The sequence below is a fragment of the Neomonachus schauinslandi genome, chromosome X (assembly GCF_002201575.2).
Source record: "Neomonachus schauinslandi chromosome X, ASM220157v2, whole genome shotgun sequence".
NCBI lineage: Eukaryota > Metazoa > Chordata > Mammalia > Carnivora > Phocidae > Neomonachus > Neomonachus schauinslandi.
Genome location: NC_058419.1, coordinates 29,386,761 through 29,401,634, shown reverse-complemented (window position 1 = coordinate 29,401,634; position 14,874 = coordinate 29,386,761). Strand labels below are relative to the sequence as shown.

Genomic DNA, 14,874 nt, shown 5'->3' with positions numbered 1-14,874 from the left:
CTGCAACATTTAAACATCGCCTCTTTTGAAACATTCACCTCCAGGGGCTTTTGTGCCTCCAAACCATACTGGTTCCTTTATCTCACTATTGCTTCTTCGTTGGTTTCCTTAACAGGTTCCTCTTCCTACCATCTGCCAAATGTGAACCTTTTCCAAAGTTCTGTCTCAGCCCTTTTCTTCCTATTTCTACGTTCTTCCTCTTAATGAGGGAGATCTCTACCCCCTTGGCTTCCATGATTATCTCCACGAAGGAGTCTCAATATCTCTCTCTAGCCTTAACCCCCTTTCTAAGCTTCAGTCCTGAGTTTAAGACATTTCCCCAAAAGTTAGGATGCATTTACTCAAGCCCACTCACTCAGCAATCCAACCCCCAGGTGATACATGAGCAAAAATTTCGGAGAGCTGGGCAGAATGATGGTTACAATCTGGGGAACTAAAAGAAGAGTCAGAGAAATTGGCCCTGAACCCAGAAACTTGACATCATTAACTACACTCTAATGATATAAGTATGAGAGTCACATAAAAAGAAGAGCAAAATATTAGAAGTTGGCACAAACTTTTAGAAAGTATTTATTTTTCAAAGACAAGCAAAATAGAAGCTTTATGTATTTCTATGCTTATAACTCAAGTCCTGAACAGCAACTCTTACCTCTGGTGGTAAATGGACTTCCATAGGCACATATGTTGGCCAATAACCCATTGTCAGGATATTCACAGTTAATTCAATATTCCCAGGTACATTCTGGTTCTGCATATACTACAATAAGATCAACACACATACTAAGATCTTAAAAATAAAGGTGCATACATTTCATGTCATAATAACGACCCATTCAAGAAGTTCCCCATTATAAAATTACATGCAAACACTGACCATCTTTAAAATAAAAGGCAACTGTTATAAAAGGACTATAAATGAAGCCTACATTAAATGTACTAGTTAATATTTCATTACAATGGCACACAAGGATCACGTGACCTTGTTAGAGGCATTAGTGACTTAAATAATTTCTCACTTATGGCTGGGCTATTATAGGTAGAATCTCATTCTCCATTTTTTTTTTAAGATTTTATTTATTTATTTGAGAGAGAGAAAGTGAGCAAGAGAGAGGACTGGAGAGAGGGGAGGGTCAGAGGGAGAAGCAAGCTCCCCGCTGAACAGGGATCATGACCTGAGCCGAAGGCAGTCGCTTAACCAACTGAGCCACCCAGGCGCCCCTCATTCTCCATTCTTTTCCCCCTACCACCTGCAGTCCCCACCTTTGGAGACCCCTATGTGGCTTGGAACACCCTGTAGCAACCCCCATTCCTCACCCCACCAGCCAGCCCAAGTCTCCGGTTTTTCACTTGCTCCACTGCCTGTTTGCAGGGGATGACCTAAAGTGGGGAAGGAAGAAGAAGGGGAAAGGGCAAAGAAGATAAACCCTATTCTGTCATTACTACAGGACCATGATCCTATTGATCTTTCTCTTGTGTTGTCCACTCTCAGTTCCCACCATAGCAATATAGTGGTAAAGGAGTCATTACTAAAACCCTGAGAGGAAAATCTAATTTGCTATCGCTATTACCTATGCTCTTAAATATTTCAAAACCACCATCTACCAACATCTGCAAAACTGTGGATCTAGCTTTTCATTCCCAATGTTCCCAAAGGCCTTATACAACCTTTCTATCACCTCTCCTCCCTCCCCATTGCCAGCTTTGAACATACATATCACCAACAGTGATTAGATGCTAGTGAAAGCCCTGTTCTCACGATCTATCTACAGTTTTTCTTGTCCTGACTTCAGTCAATACATTTTATTCATTTTTTTTTTTTGTTACCTTGGGCATATATATATCGGGAATAAATTCTGAAGTAGGTCAAATGTATTTTGTTGGTGATTTTTTCCCTCTAATGTGAATGTCATCTAAGCTGCTATGATGTATTTACAACAAATATAGGTTTCTATTTAACCTCTTCAGTGCAAATCACAGGAAGAAGATAACTAAATATACTTAAGTTTGAGAAATTAAGTAAGAGTTTAACTCACTTTTACCTGTTTGAACTGAATCATGATGTCTTTAGAAAGTTCCATGTCTTTAAACATTCCTTCAAGTTTGCTGGTGAAAGCAGCTCCACATTCTATTAAAGATGTTTATACATTTATGATATTTTAAAGTGGTGAAAACAAAGAATTGAAAATTGAAAACATGAAATGTAAAACTTACTTTAGCATGAAATATGATCTTTAACTATTCACAAGAATGAAAAAATCCTTACCCCAAAGTGTATGCCCCACTAATTCAGAGTCAAACTCTTTAATCCTGTAGTAACCTTATCTACTATTTAGGCATAAGATAAATGGAAAATATCTATACAAATAATAAAAACAAGAGCAATGCTTTATTTTTTAAAAAACTGCAACAGCTCTGGATATGTACAATAGGTTGGAAACCTCATGAGCTTACTTAATTTTCATCATATGAACAATGATTAATCAAAGAGGCAATTAAAGAGTAAAAATTAAGCTAACATTTTCCCTCAGAAATCAAAGAAAAGGAGTAGAAAGAATGACAATCATACCATGTTTAAGTTTGGACAGCATTGATTTTTCAGCATCTACAGATGCACTCTTCCCAACTAACAGGCGCTTGGCTAAATCTTTCTTATAGAAGGCCTCAAAAACATCCTTACCTATGTTAAATAATAAAACACAACTCATAAGAGTCCAATAAAAAGTTTTGACAAAATTGCTCCAAAGTGCTTAATAAATCACACCATTACTTCAAGTTATTTAAATGTTTACATTTACCCAAGTTCGTTAAATACAACAGACATTAGAGGTAGATATTTATGCTGGATATTTCAAAAGTTCTTTGCTATAAAGAATTAAGACTGCATTAACTTTAAAAAAAAAAACTTGAGTCAACTGGTGGCTTTGGCATCAACAGAAATTAAAACAAGTAGCAAAAATCAAGGCTCTTAATAAGTGGAAAAGTCAAAGCACAAGGCAATGAAGTAATATTCCTCAAGTACCCTAATGAATTAAATGCCACAAATATAATACAATTTTAAATATCTAACTCCCAAATAAATAGTCCCTTCTGGTTAATTATACTTGATAGTTTCTCTGCTGAGTGCTCTGTTTTAAAAGAAAAATTTTAAAACAAAAACACTTACCATAGATAAATCTAAATATGATCATAATTTTATCCAACATTTTTTCAAGTTCTTCATCTGTAGCTTCTTTGTTGCCTGCACGAAGCTTTGAATCTACATACTTAGCTAAAATGGGGGGAAAGTTCATTGTTTAGTGATCATATTTAGTGATCATGGGTATCCATAAGATACTAGGCACTATATATACCCAAACAGGAGTATGATATACTGAGTTTTTCAATGTTTCAGAGGTATACATGCACTTTTTAAAGTCTCCAAAGTCAAGGTTAGCAAGTGACTTATTCAATCTCACAGAGCTAATAAATACCAGAGCCTGAACTCAAACCCAAGTCTTCTGGCTCCTGATCTAATGTACTTTCCACTTCCACTATCCTGATGCTTATTAAAATGGGGTAGCGTGGGGGAGGTAGTGTATACAGAACCATGCTGGAGTCATCAAAGCCACTGAAGATGGGAGGGAGGTCCAAGATGGCAGAATAGGAAGAGCCTGAACACACCTCCTCCCATGAACACACTCCCAGCTACAGCTACATGGAGCATTTCCTTTTGAAAAACATCTGAAAACTAGATGAACTGTTCTCCACAACAAAGGATAAAACGATCACATCAAGATGCGTAGGAGAGGCAGAGACAACACAGGTATAACAACACACAACAGGGAAAGATTTCACCAGACAGGTGCTTCTCTTGGAGGAATAAGGGGTTGGTGCCTTACTTCAGGCACCCTGGCCCCAGTGATCTGCACTACAGAGATGAGCCCCCGAAACATCAGACTTAAAAAACAAACAGAAGTGATTTCTGAGGGGATCCCAAAGTGCTGTAGGAAATGGAGATTCCACTCTTGGGGGACTCTCTTGTGGCATGGCTCACCCCAAGACCCAGTGAAAAAACAGCAGTTTGAAAAGCACCTAGACTATATGTGAAAGATACATTTGCTGACTTGGGGGCATATCAGCTGGAGGGGCGGGATATAGCTAATATGCTCCCTAGAGATCAAGGTGATGGCAGACACCATCATTGCACTTTCCACACAGCCTGCTAGCATAGGTAGGGGGGCTTGGATGTGGTAACTGAAGTCAACAATACATTGAAAGGATCTTACACCATGATCAAGTGGGATTTATTTCAGGGATGAAAGGATGGTTCAACATCTACAAATCAATCAACAGGATACACCACATTAACAAAATGAAAGATAAAAATCATATGATCAACAGATACAGAAAAAGCATTTGACAAAATTTAACATCCATTTATGTTAAAAACTCTCAACAAAGTGGGTATAGCAGGAACATACTTCAACAAAATAAAGGCCATATATGACATACTCACAGCTAATATCATACTCACCAGTGAAAAGCTTTCCTCTAAGATCAGGAACAAGACAAGAATACCCACTATACCCACTCTTATTTAACACTGTATTGGAAGTCTAGTCATAGCAATTAGGCAAGGAAAAGAAATAAAAGGCATACAAAGTGGAAAGGAAGAAGTAAAACTGTCACTATTTGTACATGACATGACACTAGACATTGAAAACCCTAAAGACCACCGAGGAACTATTAGAATAAACGAATTCAGTGAAGTTGCAGAATACAAAATATACAAAAGTCTGTTGTGTTTCTATACACTAATAAAGAACTATCAGGAAGAGAACTCAAGAAAACAATCCCATTTACTGCATCAAAAAGAATAAAATACCGGGGCACCTGGGTGGCACAGTCGGTTAAGCATCCAACTCTTGGTTTCAGCTCAGGTCATGATCTCAGGGTCGCAAAATGGAACACCATATGGAGTCTGCTTGAGACTCCCTCTCCCTCTCCTTTTGCCCCTCCCCCCGCTCTCTCTCTCAAATAAATCTTAAAAAAATAAATAATAAAATACCTAAAAGTAAATTTTTAAAAAAGATTTTATCTATTTATTTGAGAGAGAGACAAAGCACAAGCAGGGGAAGGGGCAGAGGGAGTAATCTACAGATTCAGTGCAATCCCTATCAAAATCCCAATGTCATTTTCCACAAAACTATAACAAGTAATTTAAAAATATGTATTGAACCACAAAAGATCCCAAATAGCTAATCCTGAGAAAGAAGAACAAAGCCAGAGGTATCATGCTCCCTGATTTCAAACTATACTACAAAACTATAGTAATCATTGCTCACTTTGGCAGCACATATAACTAAAATTGGAAGGATACAGAGATTAGCATGGCCCCTCGAAGGATGACATGCAAATTCATGAAGCATTCCATATTTTAAAAAAAACAAACCAAACAAACCCCTATAGTAGTAATCAAAACTGTATGGCATTAACATATAAAGAGACATACATATCAATGGAACAGAACAGAGAGCCCAGAAATAAACCCATGCTTATATGGTCAATTAATCTACGCCAAAGGAGGCAAGAATATATGATGGGAAAAAAGACAGTCTCTTCAATAAATGGTATTGGGGAAAACTGGACAGCCACATGCAAAAGAATGAAACTGGACCATGATCTTACACCATACAGAAAAATTAACTCAAAATGGATTAGAGACTTGACTGTCTTTTTAATGGATAGATGAAGACCTGAAACCATAAACTCCTAAAAGAAAACATAGGCTGGGGGCGCCTGGGTGGCTCAGTTGTTAAGCGTCTGCCTTCAACTCAGGTCATGATCCCAGGGTCCTGGGACAAAGCCCCGCATCGGGCTCCCTGCTCATCGGGAAGCCTGCTTCTCCCTCTCCCGCTCCCCCTGCTTGTGTTCCCTCTCTCGCTGTGTCTCTCTCTGTCAAATAAATAAATAAAATCTTAAAACAAAAAAAAAAGAAAAGAAAAGAAAACATAGGCTGTAACTCCTGGACACAGGTCTTAGCAATGTTTTTTTTCTGAATATGACTCCAAATGCAAGGGAAACGAATGCAAAAATACACAAATAGGACTTCAACTAAAAAACTTCTGCACAGAGAAGGAAACCATCAACAAAATGAAAAGGCGACCTTTTTGGGAAAAGATGGAATGAAGATATTTGCAAATCATATATCCAATAAGGGGTTAATACCCAACATAGATAAAGAACCCATACAACTCAGTAACAAAAAAATCCAATTAAGAAATTGGCAGAGGATCTGAATGTCTTTTTCCAAAGACATACAGATGGCCAACAAGCACATGAAAAGACGCTCAATATCACTAATCAACAGGGAAATGCAAATCAAAATCATAATGGGATAGCACCTCACATCTGTCAGAATAGCTAGTATCGAAAAGACAAAAAAATGTTTGGTGAAGATGTGGATAAAAGGGAATCCTCGTGCAGTGTCGGTGGGAATGCAAATTGATGCAGCCACCATGGAAAACATTATGGAGGTTCTTCAAAAAATTAATAGTGCTATCATATGATCCATAAATTCCACTACAAAGATAATGCAAACACTAAGACATATGCACCCCCATGTTCACTGTAGCATTATTTACAATATCCAAGATAGGGAAACAACCTAAGTGTTCATCAGTGGATGAACGGATAAGAAAGGGTATGTGTGGGTGTGTGTGTAATGGACTACTACTCAGTCATAAAAAGAATGAAATCTTGCCTTCTGTGATAACATGGATCTTAAGGGTTTTATGCTAAGTGAAATGAAGACAGAGAAGTAAGACAAATACCGTGTGGTTTCACTTACATGTGGAATCTAAAAAACAAAACAAAATTCAGACTCAAATACAGAGAACAGACTGGTGGGTGCCAGAGGGAAGGGGGGCTGGGGTGCCAAAATGGGTAAAGGGGATAAAGTACAAATTCAGTGATAAAATAAGTAAGTCATGGGGACGTAATGTACAGCATAGGGAATACAGTCCATAAATATTGTATTAACTCTGTAAGGGGACAGATGGTAACTAGGCTTATTGTAGTGATCATTTCACAATGTATACAAACACTGAATCACTATGTTGTACATCTGAAACTCAAATATTACTGTATGTCAAGTACATCTCAAAAAAAAAAAAGCCACTGAAAGACCTGGCACATCTTCTGGGGTGTCCATTTTACACCGATGTTAAGGAACCTTAAACACTACTTATTAAAACAAACCAGACACATCACAGAGTAAAAGACAAAATTTGCCAAAAAATTAAAGGATAAGTAGTAGACCAACGAAATTTCATCCTTCTGGCAGAAGACCCTAGACCTTCATCACAGGGTACCTCCCCTTCTGACATTAAAGGGTAGTCTGGTAGGGAAATCTGAGGAACACTGCTGTATACCACAACCTTACACTAAATGGGCCCAGATTATTAAGCTTATTTTTGTCCTGGACATTTTTCCTTTCTTCCTAGCAACTGTAATTTCTTGCTACCCTCTCTTGTAGCACTTAGTGTGGGCCTCTAGAAGTAGCACCCTGCCCCACCTCTAAATTGCTATAGGCTTAGAAAACAGATATCCAGCTTAGTATAAATAAGAGTAAACAGGGTTCAATGTACTATCTTACAAAGAAAGAACATTATGTTTGGCATGTGAACTTGAGATGTTCTTTACCTTGAGATGTTCTTTACTTATTCCTTACATCTAGGTTCTTAGAAACTAGCCCCTAAGCAACCCCAAATAAATGTGTTAATAAACTACATAACCTTGTCAAAATTTCAAATTGACTGAAATTTTATGAATAAAAGAACATTAAATAGCCGGGGGAAAAAACACTGGAAAAATACCTATAAGTTCAGCAGGTTTGTTTGGTCTTTTGTTAATGAATGTTTCGAATGCTTCTTTCATGGCATTGATAAATTTTTCATTTTTCAGAAAGCAAATATCAATTATATGGTCAACCTTATCTTTAAAATCCAGCAATTCTTGAACCATGGTTTTATCTTTTTCAGGATTAATTACAATAGTGCTGCCAAATGCCTAAAAAACAAAAATGACAACTTTTTAAAATTGAATTATCTCGATGAAAACAATTCCCAAATCATATTTTAAGTAGGTACACATTTTTAAATTACAAGATATTAAAATAAAATAAAGCTGTTTTTGAAGTCAGGAAAAGAAAAATAAAATGATAAAACATCCAGACTGATAACCATTCATCTATAATCACAAAATAAAGAATGACCCACTGGGTATACAGTATCATAATGGGGTATTATTATAAGCCTCTAGGTTTTTGTCCCTACTTTTAAGGAAGTGAGGTATGAATTTTTTTTTAAATGGCAATCTGGCTTCAGTATAAAATTGAAGAAAGGAAAGAAACTTTGGACCCCAAAAAAGTCCTCTTTTTTTCCCCCCATATTCATTATTCTCAATATTGGAGCTAGAAATCCCATCAGACATCAAGAAGATAACTTTTACTGCTGATCTGTTATACAGATCATTCTCAGGTTGACTGCCCTCAAAACTCCCATTACTTAAAAAAAAACAGGTCTAACAATTAAGAAATGCTTGCTGATATGTACTCTGAGTGTATAGATTTTAAGACATAAGAGAAAAAACCCCACAGGTTAATTGTTAATACCTTAATGTATTCAATCCACTGCTGCAAGAGAACCTGAACTCCACCTCGAACTCTACTGAAGAGCTGATACAGGAGAGACAAATCTTGAATTCGGTTTTCATCAAGGAGGTTATTTAAACCTGAATTTTCAAACATTTTGGCATTAAAAATAGTGAACAAAAATGCCAGACATTTTAATGAAAATTAAATTATTATTGTGATACTGGTCTAAACTATTACTAGTCTATGAATTTTAATATAAAGATTTATTTTCTCTAAAACCCAAATAGATAAATCACCTTTCCAAATGAAAACTAAATATAGGGAGCTTTAGTTTATATAAATACAAAAACAATTCTGTAATGGTTTGTGCTATTTAGCATGGTAGATCAGATGTATAAACCAATTTGTAAAAACTGATTTACTTAAATACACATTATAAATAACTCACTCATATGTGCAGTAGCCATACTACATCTGGTACTAATTAGTATACATAACTGTATTTCAGAGTATTGGATATGGTCTGTGGTATTTCAAAAACCATGCATTAATAGGCCAAGTGAATAAGATTCTAATGTATTTGATTTTCAGAATGAACTAATAGTGTAACTGCGTTAAAGTTCTAAAATATATCCATTTTATATAAAAGAAAAGATGGTTGGAGAGAAAGGTAAGGCTTTTGTCTATTTCTGGCATTGTCAAAGTAAAATTCGGGGTTTACCCTTAAGATCACTTGGGATTAGAAGTGCTTGGTTTAAATGCTATGAACGTATACACTTTAGTGTAAAAAGAAATTCTTTCCCCTATCGTAGTCTTACAAATTAAGTCAAGAATTCCCATATTCCCACTGTTGCTTTTTTTTTTTTTTTTTTTTTACTGATGTTAGTGGACCCCTCTCATTCTCAGTTCCTGTATCTTTAAATTAAGCCAAGAAGGACCTCCTCAAAGTTTACCATGATAAATAGGGAAAAAGGATTATGTCCATTCTCAGAAAAGCAGCCACAAAGTATCAAACTTCTTAAAAGGGTAATCCTTAAGAATTTTTTTTTACTTATTTGCTGCTACCATTTTAAAAGTGATCTCTTTATAAATTGGTCAATTACCTTTCTGAAGAATTGCTGTTAAGTGTTCACCTAGAAGTTGTTTTTCTACAGTAGCAATTAATGACTTCCTATAAGGAAAAAAAGTTTAGAATTACTGACATTTGACTTTGCTGAAAATTTAAAGCCTTTCCAGAGGTCAGGGGAAACAAATAGCTTGCTGCTTTTTTTTTTTTTTTTTTTTTTTTTTTTTTAAAGAGAGAGCAATGGGATGCCTGGGTGGCTCAGTCAGTTAGGTGTCTGACTCTTGATTTCGGCTCAGGTCATGATCTCGCTCGGGCTTGTGGAATCGAGCCCCACATCAGGCTCCACACTCAGAGGGGAGTATGCTTGGGATTTGCTCTCTCGCTCTCTAAAATGGGTAAGTAAATCCTTAAAAAGAAATAAAATAGAGAGATGGGGGGAGAGGGAGAGAAAGAATCCCAAGCAGGCTCCACACCCAGTGCCTGAGCCCAACTCAGGGTTCCATCTCACGACTCTGAGATCATGCATGACCTGAGCCAAAATCAGGAGTTGGGACGCTTAACCAACTGAGCCACCCAAGCACCCCTCAAATAGCTTGTTTTATGTTAATTTCAATATCCCTATCCTATGTTTAAATGTATTGGTGCTCAGAGTTACTCTACACCATAAGAAGGAAAAGTGCAATACTTCAGAATTTGATTTACATCACTAAATCAATATTTCCATGGTATTGCTATGGCTGGCTTTTTCCAAGTTTCTCTGCTTTTATTAGGAAGGTAGTTATCTATGCTGCTTACAGAACTCCTTGGTTGGTAATATTTAGGAAAGCACAGAAACAGTTTCTCCTCCAAACATCTACTGAATTTTAATCAGCCTTAAGACTTCAAAGATCCCACATCTGCTTCTGATACTTTTTTTTTTTTTTTTTGCATTTCAATAACTTTATTGAAAGATAATATCCCTTAGTACCAAAACATAATGGTAGTTGGTTAGGCTACCTCTGCCAACTCAGAATTAACACTGATGTAGTCAAATTATTGAAATATATCAGCCTTTTGGGAAAACTGAAGTTATTCTGATACTTTTTTTTTTTTTCATTTTTTACAAAAGTAAGCTCTACACCCAGCATGGGGCTTGAATTCATGACCCTGAGATCAAGAGTCACATGCTCTACCGACTGAACCAGCCAGGCACCCCTCTAATAATACTATTTTTAAATTGCTTAAACACATACACATTAGATTTAACTGATTAAATCTAATTAGCTGGGGGAAAATAAAGTTTACATCAAGAAAACAATTGTTAAAAAATCTCAAATCAGGGCTCCTGGGTGGCTCAGTCGGTTAAGTGTTTGCCTTAGGCTCAGGTCATGATCCCAGGGTCCTGGGATCGAGCCCCGCATGGGGCTCTCTGCTCAGCGGGGAGCCTGCTTCTCCCTCTCCCTCCGCTGCTCCCCCTTCTTGTGCTCTCTGTAAAATAAATAAACAAAATCTTTAAAAAAAACCATCTCAAATCACACCTGAAAATAGGTACTAATGGGTTTGGGGATGCTGAAAGTGCCTTAAGTGATTCAACAACACTGGTTAAAGTCTATTAGGTTGAGCATATAATACTTACTGGGTGGTCTGATCTAAGTAAGTAATAAGTCTGTCTGCTTCTTCTTCTAGACGTTTGTTAACATGATGAAGATATTCAGGAACCTACAAAGATAGTTTTTTATATTATTGTTTTCCTCCCCATAAATCATTCAGAAAATGTCAAGTCCAAAAGATCCCGGGAAAAGCCCTGTCAAATGTGACAGGGTTGAATCATGTAAAATTATAGGTAGTTTGTGATCCAGAATTCTGGCTTTTAAAAAGGGAGAAAAGAAAGGAGCACCTAAGTGAGCAAAAAGCATCACAATGTTGGGAAGATAAATGCAAAGGGCAGCTTATGTTCTAGAGTGCAAGGTCTATTGTGAGACACAGTGGATTTATTAATCATGATTTTTAAATACCTCTCTTTCCTGCATTAATTTTTGGCCTTCAGCTGCATAGAGCCGGTTAGTTTCTTCCAAAAATCGTTGCTCAAAAGAATCCTGATAAATCTGGGAGGAGGGATCAAAATAAAGGAGTTCATTTATTCAATAAATATTTATTAAACATCCTCTACATGAACAGTACTATGAATTTGGTTTTTAAATATCAAACTAGGAGTAGCAATCAGTTCTGTAAGTGAAGTTAACTTACTTGCAAATCAGAGAGCATGCTTAAAAGGCTTCGGAGTAAACTTCTATCGATTGCTTCACCATTCCTTTCCCTCTCAATCAAGAGAAGAATGCCATCAATTGTCTTATTCTGGACTTTCTGATCACTTATAATATGAGCCCTAAATAACTCCAGTCCCATATCCCTAAAATAAAAGATACATAGAATCAAAATTAATTGACAACAATACCACTTTCAGAGAGGCCTGCTTAACTTCTCGCCACATGTTAATTAGGGTTCCAAATTTGAAGCAGCAATTGTAAAAAGATAAAATCCACACATTTAATTTTACACAACATTATTAGAGTTAAAGCATACAGGAAATTCATTTAGGCTTTAATGAGAACTGAAGCTAAATTCTTGTCTTCCTCCATAACTAAGTTTTCTTGTATTATTTCCTTTGGTGGATTTCTTCCTTGGTCAAATCAAGAGACAAAATTAGTTCAAAGACAAAACGGCTTTCACTGTACTGGTAATGAAGGCTTAATTGGCCATTTGTCATCTGGCTTCAGTACTCAAAAATCAGTAAACTCTCCGATAATTACTGTAGGTAGATGCTAGGCACAAGGTGGGGGAAAGAGCTCATTATAATATTCTATTTTCGTGTATACATGGAATTTTCCATAGCAATGTTAACAGATAATGAACAAACTCTTGATAAACAACAAAATAATGCACACTCCTAGACAGTCCAGAGCAAACTTTAATTCCTTAGCTAACAAAAAAAAACTTCTTCATTAAGTTATTATATGCTCAGGGAATGTTAGCTATTTCTAGTATTAGAATAGGCAAAACATAATTAAGAAGGTAAAATTGCTATAAATACAAGTCTAGAAGCCAAATTTGCATTTTTAGGAGAATATTCACAGTATCACTTACTCTCTTTCATTAGTGTAATTAAGATTTGACTATGATTTGTAACAAATTTTTTCATATTTTTTTTCTGGCATCCTTACCAAATGGAGGGTAGCATTGAATTCTGTAGAACGTAAGTTCTATCCAGAAACAGAAAAATGCTCCTGATCATGATCTGCCAACAAAAAGAAATTGATTTTTATATTTTGTTAAGCTGAAACATTTGCTCTTGATAAAACAAGAATAAAATTGCAGGGTTCACTTTTATATATATACACTGGACTACTACATACAGATAAAGAAATCTACCTGAGAATATGCCTATACTATTTTTATTAAACTATTCTATTGTCTTAATCCTTGCTGTAGTTTCTAGAAAAGGGACACTTAAAATGATCCTATGACTTCTCTGCAACTTGAGATATAACTGAAGATAAAAACAGCGAATTAAGGGGACACACATACAATTCTTCCTCAGTAACAGCTCATTCAGGGTGAAGCTGCCCTAAATTGTATATGTGTCGTTTTGGGTAGGGGGATTTTAAGATTTTTAGTTTGCAGAATATAAGGTATAAAATAAATACCAAATTAGGGAGAAAGGAAAAGGTGGTGATCTGAATGAACTAAAATGCAGGACCATCAGGCACCTTCACAGGCAACCAAGTAGGTGGGGGGGACATCCATCAAGACTAACAGACAAAAATGTAACTTTTTAAAAATGAGATACTTTTTGGTTAAGTGTGACAAAAATAAAAATGATCCTAAGGTGCAAGTCATTCCAAAATGGTGGTTTCCCTATAACTTGCAGTTTTAAAATAGAAAGCTTAACCAAAATTAGTGTTCAATTCAGAATAAGAGCAGATATTGAGGCAATCCCCAACCCCCACTGCAAAGCATTTAAAACTAACATCCATGTATTTGAAGAAATTTATTTAACTACAATATTTAGCTGAAACAATACTTTTTCCAGCTTACCATTTGTCTGCAATGATTTTGCCAGCATCTATCAATTTTCTTTAGAAAAAGAACACTATCCAATGAATCCATGAGATATGTCAAGGATACTTTTAAAGTGCTTAGTACAAGTAATACAAGCAATCCAAGAGCATATTTGTCTTAAATATGGAGTATTACACACTAAATAAAAATAGGGACGCCTGGGTAGCTCAGTGAGTTAGGCGCCTGCCTTCAGCTCAGGTCACGATCCCTGGGATCGAGTCCTGCATCAGCTCCTTGCTCAGCAGGGAGCCTGCTTCTCCCTCTGCCTGCCGCTCCCCCTGCTTGTGCTCTCTCTCTGGCAAATAAATAAATAAAATCTTAAAAATAAAATCCTAAAAAAACAACAACAAATGAAATAGCACTTAATTATAGAACAAAATGCTATTTCTTTTTTTTTTTTTAAGATTTTATTTATTATTTGACAGAGAGAGAATGAGAGAGAGAGAGCACATGAGAGGGGGGAGGGTCAGAGGGAGAAGCAGGCTCCCTGCCGAGCAGGGAGCCCGATGCGGGACTCGATCCAGGGACTCTAGGATCATGACCTGAGCCGAAGGCAGTCGCCTAACCGACTGAGCCACCCAGGCGCCCAAAATGCTATTTCTTAAACTGTAAAAAAGTTTTAGGTCCCACTAAATACCTTTTAGAACAAATCTTACACATAAGTGAGTATTATGTTGTTTATGATTTCCCTTATTTTTCCTTAAATGGAAATTTGTTAGAACAAAAAGGGTAAGGACATAAGGACATCTTATTTGCACTAACATCACAATGTAGACTTGGAACCTAATTAAAGTTGAAAAGTCAAAAACTCATTTCTTATTTCTCCAGAAATGTAAGAAACAGTAACAAATCTACAAAACACAGGCATTCATTTCAAGTTGGGTTAAATAGTGAGGGATAAGAAAGGAGGGAACAGATAAAAATACAGTATTTTTGGTTTTTAAAAGGATATTCTCTGAACTGATGAATTTGTGCTTTGATGTGATCTTCACAAATCTGTCTCAGCTGTTTGTACAAGTTTGCAGAAATCTTGTAGGAACAGAGATTTTCTACAGCCTGCAAGATTAAACACATA

The 14,874-nt window shown here is 36.3% G+C and overlaps 1 protein-coding gene and 1 non-coding gene across 4 annotated transcripts in view; one reads left to right on the top strand and one right to left on the bottom strand.

Annotated features, from left to right (window-relative positions):
* Nucleotides 1-14,874, bottom strand: part of CUL4B (cullin 4B) — a 37,026-nt gene that overhangs the window by 8,713 nt on the left and 13,439 nt on the right. For 2 of the 3 annotated variants that reach the window (XM_021686083.1, XM_044911885.1), the window contains 13 exons: nt 14,752-14,855; nt 13,776-13,845; nt 12,902-12,975; nt 11,928-12,090; nt 11,696-11,785; nt 11,317-11,399; nt 9,739-9,806; nt 8,654-8,772; nt 7,857-8,049; nt 3,164-3,268; nt 2,567-2,677; nt 2,040-2,125; nt 650-757 (listed from right to left, as the gene is read on the bottom strand). In XM_021686083.1, coding sequence (XP_021541758.1) covers nt 650-757; nt 2,040-2,125; nt 2,567-2,677; nt 3,164-3,268; nt 7,857-8,049; nt 8,654-8,772; nt 9,739-9,806; nt 11,317-11,399; nt 11,696-11,785; nt 11,928-12,090; nt 12,902-12,975; nt 13,776-13,845; nt 14,752-14,855 — 1,374 coding nt within the window. Of the gene's footprint in view, nt 1-649; nt 758-2,033; nt 2,126-2,566; nt 2,678-3,163; nt 3,269-7,856; nt 8,050-8,653; nt 8,773-9,738; nt 9,807-11,316; nt 11,400-11,695; nt 11,786-11,927; nt 12,091-12,901; nt 12,976-13,775; nt 13,846-14,751; nt 14,856-14,874 lie in introns of all 3 variants that reach the window. The other variant, XM_044911884.1, reaches the window with a different exon arrangement.
* LOC123323495 lies at nt 5,317-5,419 on the top strand. Its single transcript, XR_006539436.1, has one exon. It is a non-coding gene; the product is annotated as a U6 spliceosomal RNA (small nuclear RNA).